Consider the following 25,030-nt stretch of genomic DNA (forward strand, 5'->3'; position numbering starts at 1 on the left):
TGTGGCTTTTTAAGGGTGTAATTATTTCAATTTTAAACAGTCAGTGAGTGATAGGACTCCCGCAAAGTTAAAGTGTATAGTTGAAAATTCGGATATAGATTAGGGGATTTTTGGCCATTTTCTCAAACAAAGTTTAATGACTTTGCTAGAAAAATTCTCAAAATTGAGTGACCTTTTGAGATATAATCTCATACTTTCTATCAAAGCTTTAGGGGTTGTTTGGTGTGAAGGATAATACCAAATAATCCTGGGATTAAATTATAGTTACACTTAATTTGTTGTTTGGTTGGCAAGTTTGGGATAACTTGTCCCGGGATTAATAATTAATATCGGGATAAGTTATCTCTCCCCTTAGGTGGTATAGTAATTCCGTGACAACTTATTTCGGGATAAAATAAGTAAATGACAAAAATGTCTCTTTCAACCTTTTGTTATATAGCAACTTTCACATATAGCAAACACAAAATTCATATTTGTATGTTATAACAAACTTTGCATAATTGCGTTCCATAGCAAACATAAATATGTATATTTCGCTATACCTATACAAAAGAAAGCAGTTGTATAATATGTTTTGGTATACATATACAAAAAGATCAATTGTATAAAGTGAGAGAGGCGACTGAGCGAGCGAGATCTGGGAAAGTGGCGAGTGAGATCTGGGAGAGTGACGAGTGAGATCTAGGAGAGGGGAGAGAGGAGAACGAAAATATATGTATATATACAATTTTCACGCATTTTATACATTTGCGTTTTTGTATAAAGTGAGAGGGAAGTGAGAGAGCGAGATCTGGGAGAGTGGCGAGCGAGATCTAGGAGAGGGGAGAGAGAGGAACGAAAATTTATGTATATATACAATTTTCTCTCGCTTTATATAAACACAAACGCATTTTATACAATTTGCGGTTTTTGTATAAAGTGAGAGAGGCGAGTGAGAGAGCGAGATCTGGGAGAGGGGAACAAAAATATATGTATATATACAATTTTCTCTCGCTTTATACAAACACAAACGCACTTTATACACTTGCGTTTGTATAAAAAATGAGAGAGGCGAGGGAGAGAACGAGAGTGGCGAGCGAGATTCACCAGGAGAAAGGTTAAATAACAATAGTTTGCTATGGGGTACAATTAAATCAAACTATATTTATAGCATTTAATTTGAATTAATAGTTTGCTATTATATACAATTTTTCCTTTGTTATATCACTTTTTACATTCATGGAGGACATTTTTGTAAACAAATAAATTGTTCTTAAAATTTATTATTTTGAATACAACAAATCAAACACTCAATAAAAAATAATTTCATCATAACTAATCTATCATAATTAATCTCATCATAACTTAAATTCAAACCAAACGACCCCTTAGTGTATCAATTATCTTTATAGATTGTAGTAGTAAGGGGATCTCCAAAATCTACTTGTACGATTTAATCTTTTATATTATTAATATTTAAATAGGACTCGCTTCATATCTTTTCATTTGCTCCTATTTAACTGAATATATAGTTTTAAATACATAGTTTAAAAAAGAGAAAAATATATTATTATTTTTTAATCTAAAACGTAAATATTGGTACAAGTATCAATATGAGACACCAATCTTTAGTGTAACTGTTTTGCTTAATTTTAGAAAGCTACTCCTTCCGCTCACTTTTATTTATTTATCACTTCTTAATATATTTTAAAAATAAACTTTTTTCCTAATTTAGTTTTAGTGTTAGTTATTTATACTAAAATATTCATATTGATTACTCCCTTGGTTTCATATTAATTAAATTTTTTTTTAAAAAATTGTTGTTCAAATAATTGAATTGTTCAAAGTTCAATATGAACGTTTGAATTTTTTTTTCATATTTGTCTTTTCTTTTAATGAAGTTTGATATTTTGTAGTAGACAAATTGCATTACTTATATAGTTACCTTTATGATTTTACAAATGACAGTAGTGAAAAATATGATTTAAAATATATCCTTAAATATTTTTCCTAATAAGTGTGTATTCTCTCACAAATTCAGATACTATGGAAGCAAAATTTAAAGTGACGGGAGTAAAATAAATAAATAAAAGTAAAAAAAAAAAAAAAGCAAAGAAGGAATATATTGAGTTGTCCAATTTGATAAGCTCACTATCTTTTCACACACTTTTGAGGTTTGAAAAGCAATAATGGTGGGTGACAGAAAAAAATTAGCAAGGGGAGATGGATAGATAATGCAGTTGAAATATTTTATGAAATTATTTATATTAAAATCTTTGAATAAAATAATTTAGGAACTAAATAATACTAATCTTTAATAAATAATTTTATAAAATATTTTAAAATTATTATCCTCCACAAATACGCGAATTAAATTAATTATTCCACTTTAAAAAAATAATATTATACTTAATTTAATTTTAAGAATTAAATATGAGCTAAGTATTGAAAACACTCATAAGCTCGGCGTGAATTATTAGTTTCATCCCTGAACTATTGACAGCCTTACTTGACTAACTGAAATTAAATACACCCTTGATCTTATAAGTGAAATATACCATTAAATTCTCGCTAAGTTTAAAAATGTTTTCAACACTTATTTCATTTTTTTATTAAGAGACCTATGCTCCTTTAAGAGTTTGAAAGAGTCGATTACTTACTATGTCATGTGGTAGATTGAGAGAATATCTAAGTTAATCAAATATAAAAATAATTTTAAGACTTTCAATAATTTGAAAATGAAACTAATAATTTGTATCGAATTTTCAATACGAGAAGTTGAAAAAAGGCAGGGGAAAAAGTAAAAAGAGGCAAAAGAATAGGTGAGGTACTACTAAAAGTACAAAAGCCGTGCGAGTATGAATAACCAAAATATGACTGACACAATGATTTTTTTTTTGCCCATTCTTGGACAGCTGCCCCTCACAAGATGCGTTCTTTATAAAATAATAATGTGCTGAGCACATGTTTCAAAAAAGCAAATCTTCCAACTTTACATATGGTAGGTAGTGGGTGGATGTAGCGGGCAAAATCGAATTGAAAATTATCATGCTAAATTAAATAGTAAGTTTAATATCTATTTTTATCATTTTAATTATCGAGTTATTAAAATTGATTTTTAAAATATTCTCTCTATCTTTCACTAAGTGAATTTTTATGATTTTTTTCATCGGTCAAAGTAATTTAACTTTTCAAAGTTCAATTTTTTTTTTTTTATATTTGTCTTTTTCTTTAATAAAGTACTATTTACAAAATTGTACTTATGATTATATGGGAGAGGGAGAATTAAGTTTGCGAATCGAGCGCTTACCTCTAATGATGGGGTATTTAATCAAACTTTAACAAATATTGTTGGTTTTATTGGATATTATCGAAGGGACATAAATTTTATTTTGATCTATGTAATATTTGATTTAACAATTAATTACTACCTTCTATTTAGTTTTACTTGTCATGTTAAGTTTCTCATTAGTCAAATTACACGATCTTTGAATAATATTATAAAATATATTTTCAACATATTAATATGAAAAAATCAAGTTATAATTATTTTAGTATAGTTTTTAAACATCTACATTTGAAATATTGAATTTAATCTAATTTAATTAAGTTTTAAGAATTAGCCAAATTAATTCTCGTAAAACGAAATGAGTCAAATAAAAGTGAAAGAAAGGAATAACTAATATGTGCAAATTAAATCATCTTTTAAAAACAATTTAGGACTTAAATGTTAAATTTGTATTATTATAATATATTTTAGAAAAAAAAATGAAGGTTGATATACTAAGCCCTTGCTATGTGCGTGTCTCGTAGAAGGATTGAACTATAAAGATCTAGTACACGTAATTTTATCATGTATTTTTGCACGTGGGAGTATAGTTTTAAAATGATTTAAATATAATATATTTCTTATGTAAAAAGATTAAAAATGCACATTTTAATTAGTTTAAATTTTAATATATTCAACGAAATATCACAAAAATTAAAATAAAATTTGATCGGAATAAAAGTTAGACAAGAGTAAATGAAGGTCCGATCAACTAGTTAAAGAATCAATCAGTAAAGTTGTAATAAGGGGTTTGATTCTACTCGCATTCAAAATTAATTGGTCTTTTCAAAATCGACTGAATCAAAAGCGCGATAATTCAAACCTACAAAAACATTTTAATAAAAGTTAACTTTTGTAACTTACTTGGATTTTTCCTAAATCGAATTGTTTATTAAGATCCTGAAAATCTGTAAAATCAGATGAATAATTAAGATTTAAAGATGTGAACATGAATAATTTGTCTATTTTACCTGAATTTTAGCCATTAAAAATCTCCGAATTCCAAGGTCCAAAAACACATAGGGAAAATCAATCTTAAAAAAAAAAAAAAACTAGGTCCTTATCATATTTTTTATTATTCGTTAACTCCTAGTATATCACATTGTGCGATGATTAATAAATACTTTGGGGTAAGAGTTAAATTTGAATTCGTGTGTTTTAAGGTTTATTTATGTATTCAAGAATGTGATTTAGTGGTCAGTAAGATTGATACGGTATAACTACGAAAATGACATATTTTATGTGATTAAGTTAACTATTTAATGAAAATATAATTAATATGTTCTTTAAAATTTGAATCAAAAGTATCTAATTAAAATACTTTATTAATAATTGAGGTGTGTTCAATTAAAACAAAATTTAATTCAAGTATCTAAAGTAAATATCATGACAAACTTAAGCCTAAACTTGCTACATATATTTAAGCGTCAAAATATATAAATATGCACTTTAACTTAATTTTATTTGATATTTATGACCTTAAATTTTGGATATACACAAATAAATATTTAAACTTATATAAAACTGAACAAGTAACACTCGTCACATGCATCACATATGAAATACTTCATCCATTCCTTTTTAATTGTCATGTTGTGTTTTTTGACATCAATTTGACTAATTTTCAAAGTTAAATTAGATTACATTAACTCAATATTTTAAAATAAAATTTCATATATTCAAAAACTATGTAGAAATATGATGAAAAATACTTTTAAAAAGAAAACCATGACAACCAAAAAATAATCGTGGAGTATAAATAATACATAAAATTATTGTAGATAAATAAATAAATAATTGATGGTGTAGAATTTGATATTGTTAGGACTCTTCTCCACCCTCAAAATTTTCAATTCCCCATTGTTTCTCTCACAACCATCCAATTTTTTTTTCTTTTTTTATGAATATTGGATGGTGGTGGTCACTACTCACTATAGATGGTCAAAATTTCATAGTTCCCATTTATTTTTTTCTTTTATTATCTTCACATATTAATTAATTTTTTTTTATTTTTTTTAACTTTTAGTGGGCCCCTTTCCTCTGCTCTTTTTATTCTCCAAAACCAAACAACTCTTCTCCTCAATTTCCTCTTCATCTTCTTCTTCCTCTGTTTTTTTTTTGGCTTTCAATTTTCAATTTTTGATATTTCTCTGAACTTTTAGTAACAATGGTGACTGAAGGTACAGAGAAACCCACCATTATTTTCACCTATGGAACACTCAAAAGAGGATTTTCAAATCACGTTCTCTTACAAGACATGATAGCCGCCGGCGATGCTTCTTTCCTCGGCGTTTACCAAACCGTCGATCGTCTCCCCCTCGTCTGCGGTCCTTACCGTGTTCCCTTCCTCCTCAATTTCCCCGGCTCCGGCGAACACGTCCGCGGCGAGCTTTACGCCGTTTCCGCTCGCGGATTGATCCGTATGGATGAATTAGAAGGAATTACCCGGGCCCATTACGAGAGGCTGCCAATCAAAATCCGGGCCGATGAAGAATCAGAATCAGAATCGGGGAAGACAATGGAGGTGGAAGCGTATTATGCACACAGAAACTACGCGGAGGCGCTGTGGAAGAGAAACGGAGAGAAGGGTTTCAGATGTTATACAGAGAAAGAGGCAAAAGGGTATGTGAAGCGTAAAGATAGGCCACAACATTTAACATTTTTGGAACAAATTGGGATTTTCATTTCTTCTAACCCTAATTCTTGTTGTTGCAACAAAAATCTTCCTGTTCCTTCTCCTCCTCTTCCAGTCAATGTTGTTAACCATTGAAAATTTGGGTTTGATTTTTGAAGTTTCATGATTAATTAGGAAGAAATTATGATTAATTAAGGGTTAATATGTTTGTGTTAATGATCTGATGCTGAAAATAAGTTTGTTATTATTAGATCATAGATGTTGATGCTGAATGTTTGACAGATTTGTTTTCTGTCTTTCTGCAAAATTGCAAAAGCAAATGATTTGATCTGATTTGTAATTATTGACTACATTTGCTGCATATGAAACTACAATTTTTATGTATATGGATTTGGTGTTATGCTAGGAATTATATACCTCTATCGGTTTGATTCGGTTTCATGTAACATATCAATAAGATAAATGCTCATAAAATAAATACTATGATTTCTCACTTCTCTAATAATTTGACACGATACAGTGATACAAGCAAATCAACTTTAAATGCTTTAATATAATGGAACAAGAAATATAATGAGAAATTACATCAATAAGAGTAGATATAGTATGAAGGCTACAATAACATGTTATATTGATATAGTGTCTAGTTATGTTAAATTATTAATATTTAATATTTATGAAGGATATAGTAGTAACTTACTATCGTTTTAATGAGTTATCGATTTACCCAATATTAAAAGTTGATATCGATTCATAACCCAATATATTTTTTTTATAAAACCATTAAAAATCCATTAACCCAATAACCTTAATAGCAATGACCCAATAACAGTTTTTCAGTTTGATTTTTGCACACCTCTAGCTCAGATATGTATTTTATTTGGAAAAAGTTTAAAGTTGTGAAATTTCTGAGTTTTTTCAGATTAGTTTTTTTGGAACGTGAAAATATTTGAAGACCAAATTTAGTCAAATTTAATGGTTAAACATTTATTTATAGATAGATCTTCAAAATTTATGGCTAAATGTTAGTTCCATAAATATCTCTATGAATGAGAAGCTGAAATAACTTTAAATGTGAGTGAAAGTAAAATTGTTTTGAAAATACTCATTTTTAGGAACTTGAAAATATTTAAAAATTATAATTTTATAATCCGGTCAAATTTTATGATCTATCTATAACTTAATCTTTCTTTGAATGAGAAGGTAAAATAGTTCCAAATAATATTGGATCTAATACACTATTTAAGGTCCACAATGTTGGAATTAAATCTATCCATTAATCAGAAATTAATCATGTTGCTCTGTCCAAATTTCTATAATTCATTGTTATACAACCAAATAGTGCTGCTAGAATGTCTCAAACTTCTTATGGTACTTTTTCGATGATTTTAAAGTAGGTGTCAAGCTAATAAAAAAAAATAGCAAACTTATTCTAAACCGTAAAAAGACAATAAAAATTCTGAAAATATTTGTTCTATAATTGATTCATTAGAAGTCATCAAACACGTGGTGGAGAGCTTTTACCTTTTAGTGAGCTTTCTCGGGGGTTAAATTCAAATTAATAGGATCAAATAAATATTGAATCCAAATTTATCAAAGTTAAATTAGTATTGAATTCGAATTAGTCAAGTTAATTGGTATTGAATTCAAATTAGTCTAGTAATTAGTATTGAATCCAAATTAGTAGGAGTAACTCAAGTAAGTTTCGAATGTTGAATGATTAAAACAAATCATTACATTATATTTGGCTCTGTAAACCTAGTTTTAACTCTCTTTATTGAAGTTTGAAATCTGTCATTTTTTAATGTTTGTATCTTATATTGATATTTATCGAAAATAACTTCTCTATCATTATAGGTAAGAATAAGACAATATATATATATATCAGTTTTTTTTTAAACCCAATTTATCGAATTACCTAAATATATTATTGATGATGTATCTTAATTTGATGTGGGAAATTAACACTCGAGTGACTCTTAAACCCTCTCAAGAGACAATTAATAATCAAATATACAAAAATGCTAAACCTTCATTACCTTAACCTTATATATTTTTGTTGTTTACTGACAATGATTATTTTTTTGTGAGTCAATCACTATTCTTTAAGTAAATAATTAGTGTGTAATTAATTCTCATTATGAGATGATGCAAATCTATAATATAACATTTATTCTTAATCACGGCTACCTACTTAAAATTAAAAATTAGTAGTGAGACTTTTATTCTGTCCCCTGCCTAATAAAAACCTCTAAGTCTATGTTTGACATAATTAATATAACACTTGGTTTCGATTTTATTTAAGGAGAAGGGACAAAGTCATAGCTACAAAACTATTAATTGAATGATTAGACTGATACTCTAATCGAGAACAATATTATCAAATAAAAGTGGCAAATATCACACGAAAAACAAACTTATATGCCATAGTTTGTTTGAGAATCATTAATATCACAGACTAATATAAAATTTATATTCTTATAACGATCTCAATAATCACAATTATATCTAATAAATTTCTTAACATACCTAAAATTTATTAAATTGACGTGAATTTATAGAGTACAAGCTAGATTCGCCTAATAACAGAATAATGACATGTTAGCGTGCACAAGAGGGGACAAATTATATGGTGTTGCATCACACACAGTGTAACAGATTCAAGAAGAATTAAATTGTTGCAAAAGGTCAAATTAATATATTTGTTAGATGCTTTTCAGTTTAGGCTTGACTCTTAACTGATAATGACATTTTTGGTATCTATATATATGTTATTGTTAGTAATATTAAAAAAAATAAAGAATACTTAATTTGGTTTAAATTAAAATAAACACAGAAAAAATAATACAATGATGTCATGCATGGGTGCAATCCACGCAATCAAGAACAATAACAACAACAATAATAATGTCTTGTTATAAAGTAAATTGAGATTAATTATATGAATCATCATTGACAATATTGCTAGCGATGTTTGAAGTAAGAACTATTTTCATTTGTTAAATACCCCAACTTATCCCTTTATAGGTTGATGCCTTGAAAATGTAAAAGGGATAAAGTAATTAAAGAACAAAAGATGATAAATAGCTATAATTTATAGCTTAATTACGAAATACAGTTTTAATTTCTGTATTTACGAAATATAGCAATAATTATTATATCAAGCAAATGAATTGTATCAATTGTATTAGCAAAAAAGTTGTATTAAAACAAATATCAATTGTATTAGTTGAAATCACGCAAAATAGTTGTACCAAAACATATTGTATTAATATGTATGTCTATTATGTATTTGCTACAAAATCCAAAATGCAGCTACGTTTTTAAAATTATAGCGCTATGTATCGTAAATACAATATTGGGTCAAATTTTGCAACTACTTTTTTTTTTTCACCAACTATCGAATTTATAATTAAAAAAAAGGGTAGCCCAAGTTAATATACTAAGGGAGGGGAGTTTGTTACTTAAGCTAGTAAATTAGACATTAATTAAGTCATCCTAACTTAAAGTAATAAAATTGCATAAAACACTCAAAAGTTTGGTCAGCAATGTCTGTAAAATGGCAACTTAATAAAAGAGCAAAGGATATGTACGGTACGTTATCTCTATTTTTGGAATCTCTTGTCCTATTTACCAAGCTGATGTGTACACTAATTTGTAACAAGAATCAGTTTTGTGTTCAGACTAGCTTGTGCGTTATATGAAATTTGAGTTTTAACTTTAATATGTGTACGTATTTAATAGAAAAATTTGATATAAATAGATAAACTATTTGAACAAAAGTTACTGAATTCGATCAAACTCATAACGACAATCTGCCAGACTTCTACCTCAGCTCTTGTGCACACATCGACTATTTTATTGATCTACTACCTTCTATCATGCAATATAAGTTTGATTATTTGATATGGAGGAAATCTGAATCTAACTGCTATCTTCCAAAAATAGCATTACTGTATATCCTAATAAAGTAGAAGCAAATTGGCTTTGGCGGCTGATTTTAATTAAAAGCAAATGTTTGAATAAAATATTATATTGAGTTTGACAGAGTAATAGTTTATAGCATAACTGAATGGAAATTTGAAAAATTAAGATAGTTGGTAAGATGTAAGATCAAGTTTGAAATTATATTAAGCTATCACACATGCGTTTGGTAGGATGGAAAATGTTTTTTCAAAAAATAAAGTTATTTATTTATTAAATGGTAAGTAAACAAAAAATATTACCGTAAAAACATTTATATATAATTTAGAAAAAAATGAGCGTGAAGATGGTGAAGGGGGGTGCTAGGGGTGGGGGTGGGGAGTTTAGGGATGGGGTGGGGGAGAGACATTAGAAGAGGTCTATAAGTTATGTTATCAAATTATCAATGCTTACATATTCATTATTTGAGTCTCCAACAATTATTTCAATAACTACATATTCAATTTGACCTATGGACGAATAATAACATTGAGATTTCTCAATATATTGCTACAAATAGCTAAGATTTCCATAAGAAAATGTCATTCATTTAATGAGAAGTACAACATCAATAACAACATACCCAATATAGTTCCACAAAGTAGGATCTAAGAAGTATAAAGTGTACGCAGCCTTTACCTTAGAGGTGAGGTAATCGAAAATTCGAGTGACTGAAGCTAACACAACTCCTTTCGAAGAAGTAACATATACTATTAAAGACTGCATTTTATCTGTGACTCTTGAGGAAAGAAGAATAAAGATGAGACTTTCTATATACTAAAAAGTAGTAGCTTCTGACATCAATTTTTGTTAATATGTCAACTTCTGTGAGATTCAATCTTCAATATTACATGTGAATTGATACAACCTTGTTTCAGAACCTACATTTTACAAGAGATCTCAGTAAAGACCAAAATCATGATCACTGTAAAAATTGTCTGAGTTGCATAGACATATTTGGTACAGATATCCTGTTCAGTTAACATACAACATGGTTGCTCTGGATAACCTTCGAGCGAGATGATGAATGTTCAAGTTTAGGACATGAATCTCATTGATAACAGAAGGTTACTACCATTAACATCTGGGAGGGGTAAGGAGGGTACCATAGGAAAGACGATGAATGTGAAGACGAGAAAAAAGATGACCACCAACTTTCATTTGTCCGTCAACTTGTTAAATTCTGTTAATTGCTCTGACCTGCATGGTTAATTCACTGTTAAGAGTGTAGACATGAAAGTACTAAAGGAATCGATTCTCAATTCATTTTAATTGATTAACAAGTCAACAGCAAAGTTGCCGTTTGATATGCTACATCATAAATCAATACTAAATTTAGGTTTTATTACATATGCAGAACATTGCTCGATTATCTCATATTTCTAAATGTGGTGCAGCAAACACACAAGTTATCTTTTTGGAAATCCAAGAAGTAAGCAACTTTTATCCAAACAAAAGAGCATCAGAAGTCGGTCAAATGCTTAAGTTTTTGATGAAGTCGTCATGGATAACTCGTTTCAAGTATCTATTTTGGAATGCTATTACTATGCTAAAGACCACCAAGGAGAGAATGCAGTCTATCTATATGGATGACTTTTCCACGGAGCTAACAACTCTGTTTCACGTATATAAACACTTCCCATTCATTAAAAAAAATACATAGGAAGACGAGGAAGAATTTGTCTGAAAATGTGTGTGTGAGTTGTTACACCCTCGGAAGTTTCACCAAATCTATCAGAGAATTTTAGGATATACCGGAACACCTCAACACATAATGAAAATTGGAAAGCAGCATAACAAGATAATAAATTAGGAGAACTGCTAAATTTCACACTAACGAAATTCATCAAATACCCCTCCTCCAGTCCCCCAAGGAAAATGGTAATATTGCTTCTTTATAAGGAGAGAACAAAATTATCACAGTATAAATAAGTGCTGTCCTTCAAAAATCTGTCCAAGTTTCTTTTCCTTCTGGGTCAGCAGATTGTTTAGAGCCAATTGATTAATTCAATTAAGTAATCTGAACTAAACACTCACCAGACTGAATCCTGACTCATACCAAGCCCATTACAGGTAAGAATCATCCCTTTGAATCTGGCTAGATATTCCTGTTTTTGAACACCAAGTAGTCAGAATGCAGAGTCAAGCATCAGAATTCAAACAAAGGAATTTAACATGATGGAAGTGTGGAGGTCCTTACTGGCAAGGTATAATTATTTATCTCATAGTTTCCATTTAGATCATAGTCAAGTCTCTTATCAGGATCACTTAACACTGCAATGGATGTAAATTGGTAGCTATTAGTGACTGCATAATGTAAGCGGTGGATAATCTCCCATTAACTATACATTGTTATGCTCCACATAGGGGTCCAGGATAGTTTCTGTCTAAATTTTAAAAAAACATTGTGCAACAAGCATAAAGAAAAGGATGTAGACATCCAAACTAGCGAGTTTCTAATTTTGAAATAGAACGCAGATAGATTTCAGGATCAGAACTCAATATAAAGATTGATGGACAATGAAAAATTTGTAGGGAGAATTTGATGTTGGCAATACATTCCATATAAAGCTACTTCAAGCAAACAACATACAAACCATTTTTTCTCCCAACATTTAAGTGAAATAAGACATCACATGGTGTCAAACTGTCAATGGTAAAAATATCGAGAGATCAAATTAAGTTCTAGCTAAATCATACAGGACAAGTAGCAATAATCAGCATCACGTGGCAAGGGGATATATGAAGTTATTATGCCCAAAATTAAAATAACTACCCGAATAAGCTTCATTAATCTCTTGAAATTTAGTGGTTGCTGCATCATTACACTTGTGTTTGTCAGGATGCCACTTCTGCGCATTTCAATCAACGTGAATGATATGACTGCAGTCAGGAACACGCTCCCTTAAATAAATGCGAGCTTGCACAAAGAGAGAGGACGAGACATAGAGAGAACTCAAAAATAAAGGAGCTGTAGCAGGTGCTGCTCGATGAAATATGGATGACTAACCAGTGCAAGTTTCCTATAGTTTAATCTGATCTTCTCATCTGATGCATCATATTCTACTTCAAGAACCTTGTAATAATCCTTAAAACAAGCAAAATAACATATATCAGAAGATCATCAAGTAAAATTAGGAAAACATATGACAATCTATAATCCTTTACAGCTAAAAGAAAGTATTAGAAGGAAAATAATTTCATTACGACAGAAAACATATGTTAGTTCCTATATGCCAGTCATATTAAGGATGAACAAGAAAACCCTGACGCTACTCAAATCTTAGCCAGCAATAGAACTGGCAATGATTCTTTAGAGGAAATCTTATCATATTAATACTACCATACATTTCCTTTTTGGTTAAGAGTAAGAATGCAGGCGCAAAGCCAGAAATTTATATAATAGGATTCAGAAAACACTAGAATGTCATAGCTCTGTAGCGACCCTAAAAATAGATAGGTGAAACTAGAGCCTAACGTATGAATTTTTAAAGTTTAAGCATAAATTGGAAGTAGTCACTTTTGGAAAAAAAAAGTTCAAAATCTGGAAATTCGGCCAAGTGTGGAAATCAGTGAGTTTTTGGCCAACTTTGAGCAGTCATAACTCCTAGATCAGGATGATCCAGGAGTATTTCCAGTTATGTTTGGAAAGCCCTTGGAACGATCTTTCCAACGCCACCGAGTTTGCTCGATTCCGAGTTCGTATGAGCGAGTTATGCCCTTTGAAAGTTGGGCAGTTGGCAAGGAGTCCGTCCGAAAATTTAAGGGGCATTTTCGTAAATATTAATTTTAGTTAAATTAAAAAGTGGGTATATTTTATATTATTTCTAATTTCTATATATGGTATTAAAACTTTTAAAAAGGTGTTGTTTTAATTCATTCTTCAAAAAAAAAGGAAGGGTTCTCTTAAGAACACCATTGAAGGCCAAGGTCAAGTTGGAGCTAGGGTTTCGAATTGAAGGTTTCTTGCATCAAATTTTCGTGGGTTTTCTCAATACTAAGGTATGGTGGCTCTTTATCTAAAGCTAGTTTTCGCTTTAGAACCAATTTCAAAGGGTTTTCAAATTCTCAAAAGTTATGAAAAACTTCTATTTCTTACTCTACTCAAGGGTTCTTGCATTAAATGGTTTTAAATGATGGATTGTGATATTGTTGATATTAAATTGATGTTTTCAAGTGAAAAATCTCATGAACCCTTGATTTCACAAATTTCTATATTTGACTTACGAAATGGGTTTGTTAATAATGATTGGGTATTGATGAATTTATGCTTAGAATAGATTGTATTGTTGATGTTTATGATTTTCTATATCTATTGATTAATGTTGAGGATGGTAAGTTGGCTTAATCTCATATTATTGATATAATTGTTCTTGCTTGGTTTGATCCACTTATGGTGGAGGTGTTTAATTATGGATCGTATTATGAATATGGCCTTGAAGGCATTATCTATTGAATTAAAGTGTTATCAAGTTATGAAGTGTTATAGTACTATGTGAAGGTAAATATGTGAAGGTATTCTTATGGTTATAAGGTGATTTTGTAGAAAGTGTTATTGTATTGTTACATTATTATATATGAATGAGGCTATATGTAAAGTCCTATATGAAGCTATATGTAAAGTTTTATGTGAAGCTTTATGGGTGAATGTATGATGTGAATGAGTTTATGTGATCTTGTGATGATCCTATGTAAAGTGAATAGCATTGTGATTTAAAGTATGATTTTTCTCATGATGTATATATATGAAATGATGTTGGATTATGAAGTATCCTTGAATGAAAATGTTGTGACTTGGTTGGTAGACTAAAGTGTCCCTCCTTGTTACTTAAAGTCTTGAATGCATGAATGTATGAAGTGGGCTAGAACTAAGAAATGGTGCCCTTTTCTATAAATGCTAAAAGAGGAATTCTAGGCCAAGACTTGAATCGGCAAAACTAAGAAATGGTGCCCTTTCATAAGTCTAGCTTTCCTAAGTAAATGTATAACCTTGAAGGATGGGCCTTAGGGCGAAGTTCCCTTCTTGAGTGAGATGATAGACTTAGAGATGGATGGAGCCGGAACGGCATGAAAATCCTTATCTAAGAAAGTCAAATGAGCTATCCTTATGAACCTTGATTGGCCATAACTAAGAAATGGGGCCTTTCTTGGGAAGAGGTACTATGAGTTGGTTGAACTAGAAAAGGAACCCTCTCTAGTACATATGTGAATGAAAATACTCTATGGGAAACAAGGCTAGCACCGAGTGGATGTGGTTAGGATGGTGGCCCTACTTGAGTATGAGACTAGGGCACAATGAACATCCTTGGACATCCCCTAAACCATGTGCCTACATGGGTTGCTTACTAGTTCTACCTTTGGCAAGTAGAACACCTTCCACGGAGTAGGGTAGACTCCGGATTCCATGCCTAGCTAGTATGGTCTATGTCGGTTATGCCTATTCCCATCATGTGGGATGCGCACTCTAGTTATTGGATAGGTTCTACAACGTGTAGGTAGTAGTATGGGATGCTATCTACACATGGCACGAGTAGGCTTTGAAGATACTAAAGTGAGTTCCCTAAGTCTAACGACTATTATGTGAAAGTCCCCTTATGTGCTTGAATGTCTCCAAAAATGGTTTCTTAAAGAATGTTGGTCTATTGATGTTATGTTGTAAAGGAAATGTCCTTATCTAAGGTAATCTTGAGGAACACTTAAGTGTGCTTGAAGAGGTTGTATGGGCGGTCACTTCTTGTCTTACTCAAGTGTGTCTTAAGGTTATATTAGGTAGAGGTCCTATGGTAATGAAATGACATGTGTTCCTTTAAAGTTAAGCATGAGTTGTATATGAATATATGTTGGGTATGTATACGGTTGGCTATGGTTTTATATGTGAACATTGATTTAGTATGTTATATTGTAATGGTACATTCCTTATCTATGGTAACCCTTAGGAACACTTAGGTGTATATAAAGAGATTGTATGGGCGGTCACTTTATGTTTCACATAAGTGTGGCTTTGGGTAACTTGAGATAGAGGTCATGAAATGATGAAAAGGCTTACTTGTCAATTATATTCATGTATTGTACATTGGTACTAGTTGAGTATGTCTATTATGTGGGTATTGTCTTATATGTGGATGATGATTTGAAATGTGTCTCTTATAATTGTGATATGAAGGTTTTATCAAAAATGGCATGAAAGCACATATTTCAAATAAATGTCCTTTTTAGCATGTTTTTGCATGGTCATCATACTTAGTACTTAATTGTGCTAATTCCATATTTTCTCTATTTTCTACAAGTGTAGGTTCCGGCAAGTGAGCGGGTTTTGTAGTAAACTTGGGATTTGAAGTTCTTCCTAGATTTTGTGGTATGTCCTCATATGTCGAGGGCAAGACTTTTCTATTTTAGTTTTATGATAAGATTCTTGTAATAGACTTAATAGACTTCTTTTGATTGTAAAGGGTCGTGTCCCTAGTATGTTTTCACGTTTATGTCTAAGATGGCTAAGAGACTTAGTATTCCGCTTGTGTACTTTTGAATGATGTTTTTAAAAGTGACCTTTGAGTCTTATGGGATTTTATTTAAAGAGTTTTTAATTCCGCACTATTTTTCATAGCTAATGTGATGAATGCTAAGGGCTTGTATGAGACCTCCGAGAGGTCGAATACGCATGTTACGACTTGGGGGTGCTCTCGGGTCGTGACAAACTCAGATTTGAACTTGCTACTTAAACAACTTTTGAACCCCCTTTACCTACATTAGATTTTTCTTATATGGCAGGGGGTTCAACTATATATAACCAAAAAAAAAAAAAGTAATCAGTTTTACCCTATTGCACAGTGTAATTTTTCATCAAACAGGATTCAATTGAACCCCCTTTCCTCTTACTAGCTCCACCTCTGGATGTGGGAGAGTTATTAACCTTTTTCCAAGTTCCTTGACAAGATCATTGTATATAACACCAATGGTAGATTGTAATAAAATGAGTAGAGCAAACCCGAAAATATTCAACAAAGAGAAAACTTAAAACTGAAAAATATAGAGCCTTCTCCAATGAGAACACTGGTTTCTTGTTTAAAGCATTTTGTTGCTTCTTTTTCCGCAGTGGTCTGAAGGAAATGGATCAGTTCTAAAATGATGGAAAATAATTTACTTATTCATGAATCTCAATACATCCCTGGATGAACTTTTACAATTCTCTACACACGAAAATAGCTAGCAACACCCTCTATTTATAATAGTATCAAACCTACTTTGACTAGAAACTGGAAAACATTTTCTTATATCAATTAGGCTACAAATCCTATATAGACCTAAATTGAATAAATTAGCAAGTACCAAGTCCTAAACAACTTGGGTTTGCAACTTTATTAACAATAAATAATTCTGAAGCAATTTCTTGATTGTGGTCTTAGAAAAATGAACTGGTGCAAACTACTATGAACCTAGAGAAATTTTGCTCAATAATAGAGAAAACCCAAGAAAGAAAAATATGAATCAAACACAAATGAAAAAGAAAAAGGAAAACGAAATTGAAGAAGAAGATTACCTTGTATTTGTAGGTGGTTTTATTATCATCCTCCATATGGCTGCCAAAATTAGTTCTTCACTGCTACTACAGTATAATGCTTATAGACATCTAACAGGAGATATTGCAAAACATTTTTCACATAAAAAAAGAGGACAAAATGCAAATGCCTCAATTATCTTTTTTGAGTATCTGAGATTTTCACCCCATGAAAAACATGGTTGAAATTTGAAGGCCTCTAAGAAGGAAAAAAAAAAAGAGAAACAGACAAACTGATGACAGAGACACACAATTAAGAGGAGAATTCACTTTTTTTTCCTCCTTAAAGTTATTAACTTTATGATAATTCTCTCTTAAATTTTGTTACTAGAATTCAATCAAATTGATAGGAAGACTAGGGCAAATTAGGGCTCCTAAGAGTTGAAAGATCAAGAATTATACCTCTGAACACAGTATCCTAAAGATAGTGAATGCCTGCTCTTAGAGAGAGAAAGAAATTCAATTTCAATTTTTTTTTTCTTCTCAATTTACAATCCCTAATTTTCCTATTTCAGTTTGGATAGTAACAAAATAGTCTAGCAAAGAACTGTCCTTTATGGATAGGAATGGGGGGAGTCAGCCTCAGCTCCTATAATAATTTTTGATAGAAAACGTTTTATCCTTAAATTAGTCTGAGTCTTGACACGAATGATACCTATAAAAGTGTTTTATAACTTTGATTAGTCGAGCATCAACAAGGGTGAGGCAGAAACAATATGATTATTGATAAATTTAGAAGTTTTTTGCCTCAATTTATCCTTTTTTATATTTTTAAAATTCCTTTCTCAAATCGAATAATCTTTTAACTTCAAAGTTTTAATCAATGTGATATTTATCATAATAACATTACTAGTCGAACATTTTTTTTCTAGTTCTTGAAAATTGGACTACAAAATTTTTGACTCGTGATATGTAATGGTCCACAATGCAGGGGATCATTATGGTCCCAAATCACATAAATATTTTGGCTATTTATGTGTTAATGTCAAATACAACCAAATCCCTCATCATTGGCTTTGAAGGGCAACACCCAAAGGCTGTAACCTCCACGAATACTTTTGGACATCAAATATCTTTTTTTGATTTAGATATTTGATTTTAGAACACACATTGAAGTCCAATCAAATTCCAATTCGCGCCGGGAAGTACCCACATGAGGTAAAAGCTCCCTGACAGCTTGGACATCAAATATCAATTCAACATTTCAAGTACTGAAATATTTACTTCTGGACACCAAAATGCTATTTCAACATTTTAAATACTGAACTTCAATATCTGCAAATGCTGCTTGAAGAATTAAAATTCAAATTCGAGGACTATTCAAGTGAATAACTAGTTTTCACTCATAAGTCTTAGACTTCCTGGAAATCATATTTTTGTTCTTTTTTTCTTTAAAGTTCCATGATGAAACATCTCCAAAAGATTCAGAAGACAATAAAATAACTGGTAAGACTAGAAACTTTATGATCCTTATACTGTTTCAATATCCCCAAATTTCCTCCTTTTGTGTAGAGTCCTATGATTGATCATAAAGAGGAACAAGACCAGTTCTCTCACATAGTAGCTTCTTCTGCATCACTCTCAACAGGCACTGAAGGCATTTTGTTTCCACCTCTCAACCCTGAAGATACTTTGTCAATGGCGCTGTTCAGTTGATCTAGCTTATTGTTCAAAGTTTGCCTAGTTTTCTGCATACAACAAGTGATAGAACAAAATTTATAAGCCTACCAGCCAGGTAGTAGAAAAGTGTTAAGCTGATACAGAACTTTAAAGCAAGAAAATCATTATCACCTCTAAACCTTCATCGTAATAGTACATTGGTCGCTTGGCTTTCCGGAAACCATATTCATCTTCATTGAGCAATGACCTCCGTATCTAATGACAGATGGCAGTGAAAAAATAACAGAAAACTATGTTAGCAAACAAAATCCTAAAACACTTGAGGGAAACCCACCAATATTAATTTCATACAGTTGCATCTTTAAGGTGATAAAGAAAGTGTGATGAGAGATGAACAAGCATTAATCATATATATAATAGTATAATACTATGTATGTAAGCCATAATCCATTCAGAAAACTCATTTCCAAATAAGTTGTTTAGTAAAGTTGAAAATTAGCTTTCCAAATAGAGTAAACTAAGTTCCAAAACCCAATATTGTATCAACAAAATAGTAGCTTTAACTCGAGAACTCTTTGAATTAGCAAGAATTTCTTTACTGAATAGGAAATAAGTTGGTCTTGAGAATATTGGTACCCATTACAGAAAGCTGCTTCATTATGGAAAAAAAAAACACAGGGATCATCCTAGTATGGGCCCACACATACTCAGCAGGAATTCTTTGACCCCGAGAGTAAGAAAAAGTAGGCAACAATGTTTACCATACCTAAAAAGCAAATCAGTGTTGTGGAATCAGAAATCAAGTTGATACCAAGAGACAATACCAAAATTACCTGTGGAGCAAAAATATAGCCAAGTGTTCCAAATATTGCACCTCCTAAAAGGAAACCGGCAACAAAATCACCACCATGGCCACCTCCACCTCTTTGATCACTGCATTCAACAGGCAAAATTGAACATACCAGTTGAGCACACATGGACAGATCAGTGAAAACAACTTCAGAATTGTAATCCTTTCATATGATTGGATAACTAATTAAAACGCATGGAGGAAAATGACTCAGCAATATCATATGCTGAAAGGAGCCACATTCAGCAAGTGTACCCTCACTTACCAAGTTAGACAGGAAACATCATATTAATTTCATATCCGGGATCATAAAACCTTCACAATTTAATAGGCTACAAATAATTTAGAAGAACTACAAATAAAATTAAGGATAGGGATGAAACAACTTCCTCTAATTCAACTGAGAATAAGTAGAAACTTGATACTTACCAACAAAAAGAAAGTGAGAAAGCTTCTAAATTTAATAGAGCCCAGCAACAAGAGTGACATCCTTGGTGTCTCCTAATTTCTAAAGCCGAAATTACCTTCAAGCTTTCCTCACTTAACAAAAGTCACGGGGCATAAATTTGGAGAATCCTACTCAAAAGACGAGTTGAAGTTCAGCCACCAACAGAAGTTTCACAATCATCAGCTTCTTCCTACCGCACTCTGTCTCACATTGCACTTTCAAGAGCTCTTATTTCTCCCAATGCATCGGTCATCATACTCTATGATATTACATATAATGCAAATGAATCTAGTGTTCCCTCTTTGGTAGTTAATATAAAAATGAGAGCACCCGGGAAATGCCTCTGTTGAAGAAAATGACCGACACTTGCAGTAGCCCAACGATTATGGCGAAATCACTTTGATGGACACATATATTAAATATCACAACCAATGATTGTTGGAAACTTGTGTATTTAAAAAGTAACAAGCTTAGCATCCTTTCATCAAGAACCAGAATGCTAGCTTAAAAAAGCTCCATGAAGTTATTGGAGTTATACCAAAGTTGAAAAAGAGTTTCATTTGTTTTCTAATGCAAAAAACGATAACAACAACAACCATGATGACGATAGCTAATCCTGTTAAGAAAAACAATTAAAAAGCGCAAATAAGACACTTATGCAGATCTGCTAATCTGCACTAAAAGTACTTCTCAATGATCTTTGTAATTGATTAAGTGATTCATAAGCTGAAAGTTTCTCTTGGTTCCAGAGATGAGTTCCCTGATCCAGAAAGATGGGTTACCCATAGCATTTACTTCAGATGCTTGGAACAATGTATGTATCAAACTATGGTGCCAGAAAAAGTGGTTTCTATAAGGACCATCCGATTTTCCAAAAAGCTGAGAGGACCAGATTACAAATTTTAATTTTCTGAGGGAAGATTTCAAATTGTAGTGCAGTAAACATTAAAGGGACATCATCATTTCACTCTCCAGCTGAAAAGGATTTGGTTGTCCATTGGACCTCTGCAATTAATTCATCAGTTGGTTACTTTAATTTAAGTAAGCAGACAAAAAAAGACCCTAACTCCATTCGACTTCTTAAGGTGCCAGGGAGGCCCAACGAGGAGAGGCTTATCCACATTATGTGCTTGAAAAAATCTTTTCTCCATTAACCATTTGAAGCACAGAAAGCAACCAATGATTCAAGAGTCTTGAGACAATTCTAAATTGGCAATCTTTTAACGTAGACCACCGACCACCTATATATTCTCAGGGGCACCTACTGATTTCTATCAAGTTGGTTCATCAAAGCAGATATAAGAGGGAAACATTTAATCAGATATTTGCAAACACAGAGCGATGGAAAGTGACCTCTGCAGAATGCAGTGAAGTGTTGGGAGAAGAAGAGAGCTGCAACTTTCCAGTTAGGAATCTGTTCTGATTCCCGACTAGGGAGAGCAGTTCATGGATGTATCAAATGCTGATAATATAGACTATTCCTTTAGGAACTAGAACCTGTGAGGATAAAAAAGAAAGGACTGATCTTGTCTAGATTATAAGCCATTTGGTACTTGCAAATTTCCAAAGATCTTATCACGTCTGCTGACACAAACAGTTAATAGCAAATAATGAGGAAGAATTACAGAGTGGCAGAAATTTAATCCACAAGTATCATGACTTTTCAGTAAAGAGGAATCAGAAGGACTAATGAGAACATTAAACGATAGTTGAATATAGTAGCAACAAAATAGATAGCTGAGGAAAAGACGTGGAAGGTAGAGACGACACCAGAAATTTTAAGACACAAAAAGCTCTACCAACTATGCCAGATGGGAACAGACAAAGAAGTTTGTAATATATCGAACAAAAAGAGTTACATCATACTTTGTCACTTTGCAAATATAAATCTGTTGCTTACTTTCCTCTTACTCCCTAAATTGCCGAACTGTAACTACAAATCAAACCAACGGCACCAGATGCTGCCAAACATATTTACGGAAATGAAAATTAAGGAGGACACAGGAGAAGAGACTCAACTTAAAAAGTTTAAGAATAAATATGTATGGTTGTAACTCAGGGCACCAAAGAATATGCAAAGTTATATAAATATCATAAAGGGAAGGAACAAGACATCCATTACGCTTGTATTAAAAGTTCATCCAGCTCTAGAGACTCCACCATACTCTTAAGAAAAAATTAGAGGAAGAATTGAAGAAACCTTGCTAGTCAGTCACTCCTCTTCTTTATTACGCTAGTAACGGCCATTAGTAATATTTGGGCTTATCAATCATCATCAAGCCAAAAACTAAGCACAAACCAGATTAACGGCAAGTGGTCTCAATTCATTAAACTAATCATCAACAGATTTGTTTCTTAATAAGTAGTGAGTAGGATATAAGCATACAAAAATGGAATACCTGTAGTTTGCACGAATAGACAACTTGGAGGTTTTTGTTCCTTGAGAGTTTGATTTCCTCTGAATAGTCACCATAGGTGTCTTGACAAACGAGGAGGACTTTGCAGACCAAGGTTCGCATGCTTTGACATGAGTTGCACCTAATTTAGAAGGGGAGAAAAGGGAAGCATCTCAAATTGGAACTCCCAATATCAAGCCAAAAGTAAACACAATCCCTAGTTCACAGAGATACGTTACCACATTAATACACTGTCACTTCACCAATATGGCCAGAGATGGTTGGCATTCTCTTCAATCATACAATACTACCAGAAAAGGACATAAAAAAGAATGCCATTTTTTAAAACTCTTTTCCCAGTAAAGTACGTACGTGATGAACCACTTCAGGAAACTCCAAAGATGCAATTTAAAACTACAAGGCGAGGACACGACACCAAGAGAGACATAGCTTATAAGGATGAGAATCATCATATTCTCATGACAAACAACAAGTGGGCATCTCTATATGTCATAAACAGAAACCCCATATCTATCATTCTGAACCTTGAGAGTTATACTTCCAATCAGATTAGCTCTAATTAAACTTTTAAAACTCCAAAAACGAGACCAAGAGACAGAGAAAGTTAGAAATAATCCAATAGAGAAAGTCACTGGTCAGCTGCAGTACTTCTAATGCATTGCACAACATGCACGTCAAGTATTTTTCAATTTTCAGTACTGTGAATGAATTTAGGGTTGCATTAAACTCCACCAAGCAAGTTACATGAAGGCGAGCAAATCGAATTGCAAGAAACAGAACTAACATTAAAAACAAATATATAGATGAGCAAAATTTTAAGTGTGTCCTAGTGGTCAATAAAGTGAATTGAGCACCATGAGATCTCTTATTCAAATCCCAGCAAAAACAAAACACTAGGCGATTTCTTCGCATTTGTTCTAGCTTTAGTGGACAGAGTTACTTGGCCCCTATTGCCGGTGGGAGGTGACAGGTATCACATATAATTAGTCGAGGTTCTGGCCCAGTTATCAAAAAACAAAAAATCTAATTTCATCAAAGCCGATATCAATGTTCCTATAAATCCTACCTAACTATTGACAGTTCATAATCACAGCGAAGATCCACACAAGTAGATAACATAAAGAAATGAAACGTTCATAATTTATAGATTCACTCCTCCGATGTTTGTTTCCAGCAGCTATAACTCATTTCCGAGATTTTATCCGAAAAAAACCACAAAAGATATATACATATTCAATCTCCTAGAATACTCTTATCAATGGAAAAGTGGAAGTAGGAAATAATCGCCGGCGATGGTACCTGACAAAGAAAAGGGGGCAGCGCCGGTCGCCATGAGAGGAAGCAAGAGAGACGAGGCTGAGCAGTAGATACAAAGAGTGAAGAAATTGAGGATTTTGTTTTTTTCTATTTCTATTTAGAGGGATAGGAATTCAATAACAAATATTTTTTTTAAATAATTAATTAAAAAATCAAAGCTATTTTTTCAATTTTGAATTATATGATGCAAAGCAAACCATAAGACATTTTCAACGGAACAGATAAATGTTTAAGGAATTGTGTCCATTAGAAATAAAATAATTAATAGGAGGGGGAACAAAAATAGAGGAATTGGATTTTTTTTTTTCATTTTTAAATATTTAATCCCTAAATAATTCATTTTTACTTTTTTTTTTAAAAAAAATTATTGGTTTCTTGTAAACCTACTAATATCCTTATTTTTATAGGTACACCAAATATGAGAAATTGTCTTTTCTCAAGAAAAAGAAAAAAGTGAACAATTGATCATAGTCCGTATCATATAAATTTTCACCTACGATAACAATAACATATTCAATAAAATTGTGTATGCAGACTTAACACTACCTGGTAGAGGTCTCATGTATCTTTCAAAGTATGGTGATAAAAACAAAGCTAGAACAGAGCTGGCTACTTCTATCATATGTGTAGTTGTAGTTGTATAACTTTCTCAATATGATTATTCTCATCTCATTAAAATAAGTGAGTTTTTTCCACTAAAATTATAGTCACAAAATTATTTTTTAATCATATTCAAGTGTCACAAAATTATATTTTATAATTTTATAATGAACTGTGTAAATTGCTCAACGTAAATATATGATGCAAATAAGGTTTGAAGATGTTTATCCTCAAGAAACCACATTAGTAGCCGAAGTTATAATTAGCTCGTTACATGATTCTACATTAAAGCCCGACTAAATGCGAATTCACGCCAAA

At 31.8% G+C, this 25,030-nt stretch overlaps 4 protein-coding genes across 4 annotated transcripts in view; 2 read left to right on the forward strand and 2 right to left on the reverse strand.

Annotated features, from left to right (window-relative positions):
• LOC125813703 (cysteine proteinase inhibitor 6-like) overlaps positions 1-25,030 on the forward strand; it is a 180,455-nt gene that overhangs the window by 113,517 nt on the left and 41,908 nt on the right. The window lies entirely within an intron of this gene.
• LOC125813704 (putative gamma-glutamylcyclotransferase At3g02910) lies at positions 5,319-6,103 on the forward strand. Its single transcript, XM_049493159.1, has one exon. The coding sequence runs from the start codon at positions 5,475-5,477 to the stop codon at positions 6,075-6,077; it is 603 nt and encodes a 200-aa protein (XP_049349116.1). The 5' UTR covers positions 5,319-5,474; the 3' UTR covers positions 6,078-6,103.
• LOC125813708 (uncharacterized) lies at positions 10,652-17,526 on the reverse strand. The gene is made up of 6 exons (XM_049493162.1): positions 17,443-17,526; positions 12,916-12,993; positions 12,682-12,757; positions 12,106-12,179; positions 11,943-12,013; positions 10,652-11,105 (listed from the first exon to the last, which is right to left on the reverse strand). Exons 1-6 carry the CDS (start codon positions 17,476-17,478, stop codon positions 11,063-11,065), a joined length of 378 nt encoding a protein of 125 aa, XP_049349119.1. The 5' UTR covers positions 17,479-17,526; the 3' UTR covers positions 10,652-11,062.
• On the reverse strand, positions 18,703-24,254 carry LOC125813705 (uncharacterized). Its single transcript, XM_049493160.1, has 5 exons — positions 24,095-24,254; positions 22,778-22,916; positions 19,914-20,013; positions 19,252-19,335; positions 18,703-19,148 (listed from the first exon to the last, which is right to left on the reverse strand). Exons 1-5 carry the CDS (start codon positions 24,126-24,128, stop codon positions 19,014-19,016), a joined length of 492 nt encoding a protein of 163 aa, XP_049349117.1. The 5' UTR covers positions 24,129-24,254; the 3' UTR covers positions 18,703-19,013.

Source organism: Solanum verrucosum, unplaced genomic scaffold (genome assembly GCF_900185275.1).
Source record: "Solanum verrucosum unplaced genomic scaffold, falcon-dt-bn FXZP01000205.1, whole genome shotgun sequence".
Classification (NCBI taxonomy): Eukaryota; Viridiplantae; Streptophyta; class Magnoliopsida; order Solanales; family Solanaceae; genus Solanum; species Solanum verrucosum.

Excerpts from the sequence above, each read along its gene's own strand:
- LOC125813705 (XM_049493160.1), bottom strand. The coding sequence starts at position 24,128 with ATGGCGACCGGCGCTGCCCCCTTTTCTTTGTCAG. Across the intron at positions 19,336-19,913 it reads GCTATATTTTTGCTCCACAG|ATACGGAGGTCATTGCTCAA; the intron begins GTAATTTTGGTA and ends ATCTGTCATTAG. Across the intron at positions 19,149-19,251 it reads ATTACGATGAAGGTTTAGAG|AAAACTAGGCAAACTTTGAA; the intron begins GTGATAATGATT and ends TGTTGTATGCAG.
- LOC125813704 (XM_049493159.1), top strand. The coding sequence starts at position 5,475 with ATGGTGACTGAAGGTACAGAGAAACCCACCATTATTTTCACCTATGGA.
- LOC125813708 (XM_049493162.1), bottom strand. The coding sequence starts at position 17,478 with ATGGAGGATGATAATAAAACCACCTACAAATACAAG. Across the intron at positions 12,758-12,915 it reads ACTATAGGAAACTTGCACTG|AAGTGGCATCCTGACAAACA; the intron begins GTTAGTCATCCA and ends TGAAATGCGCAG. Across the intron at positions 12,180-12,681 it reads GATTAATGAAGCTTATTCGG|TGTTAAGTGATCCTGATAAG; the intron begins GTAGTTATTTTA and ends CATCCATTGCAG.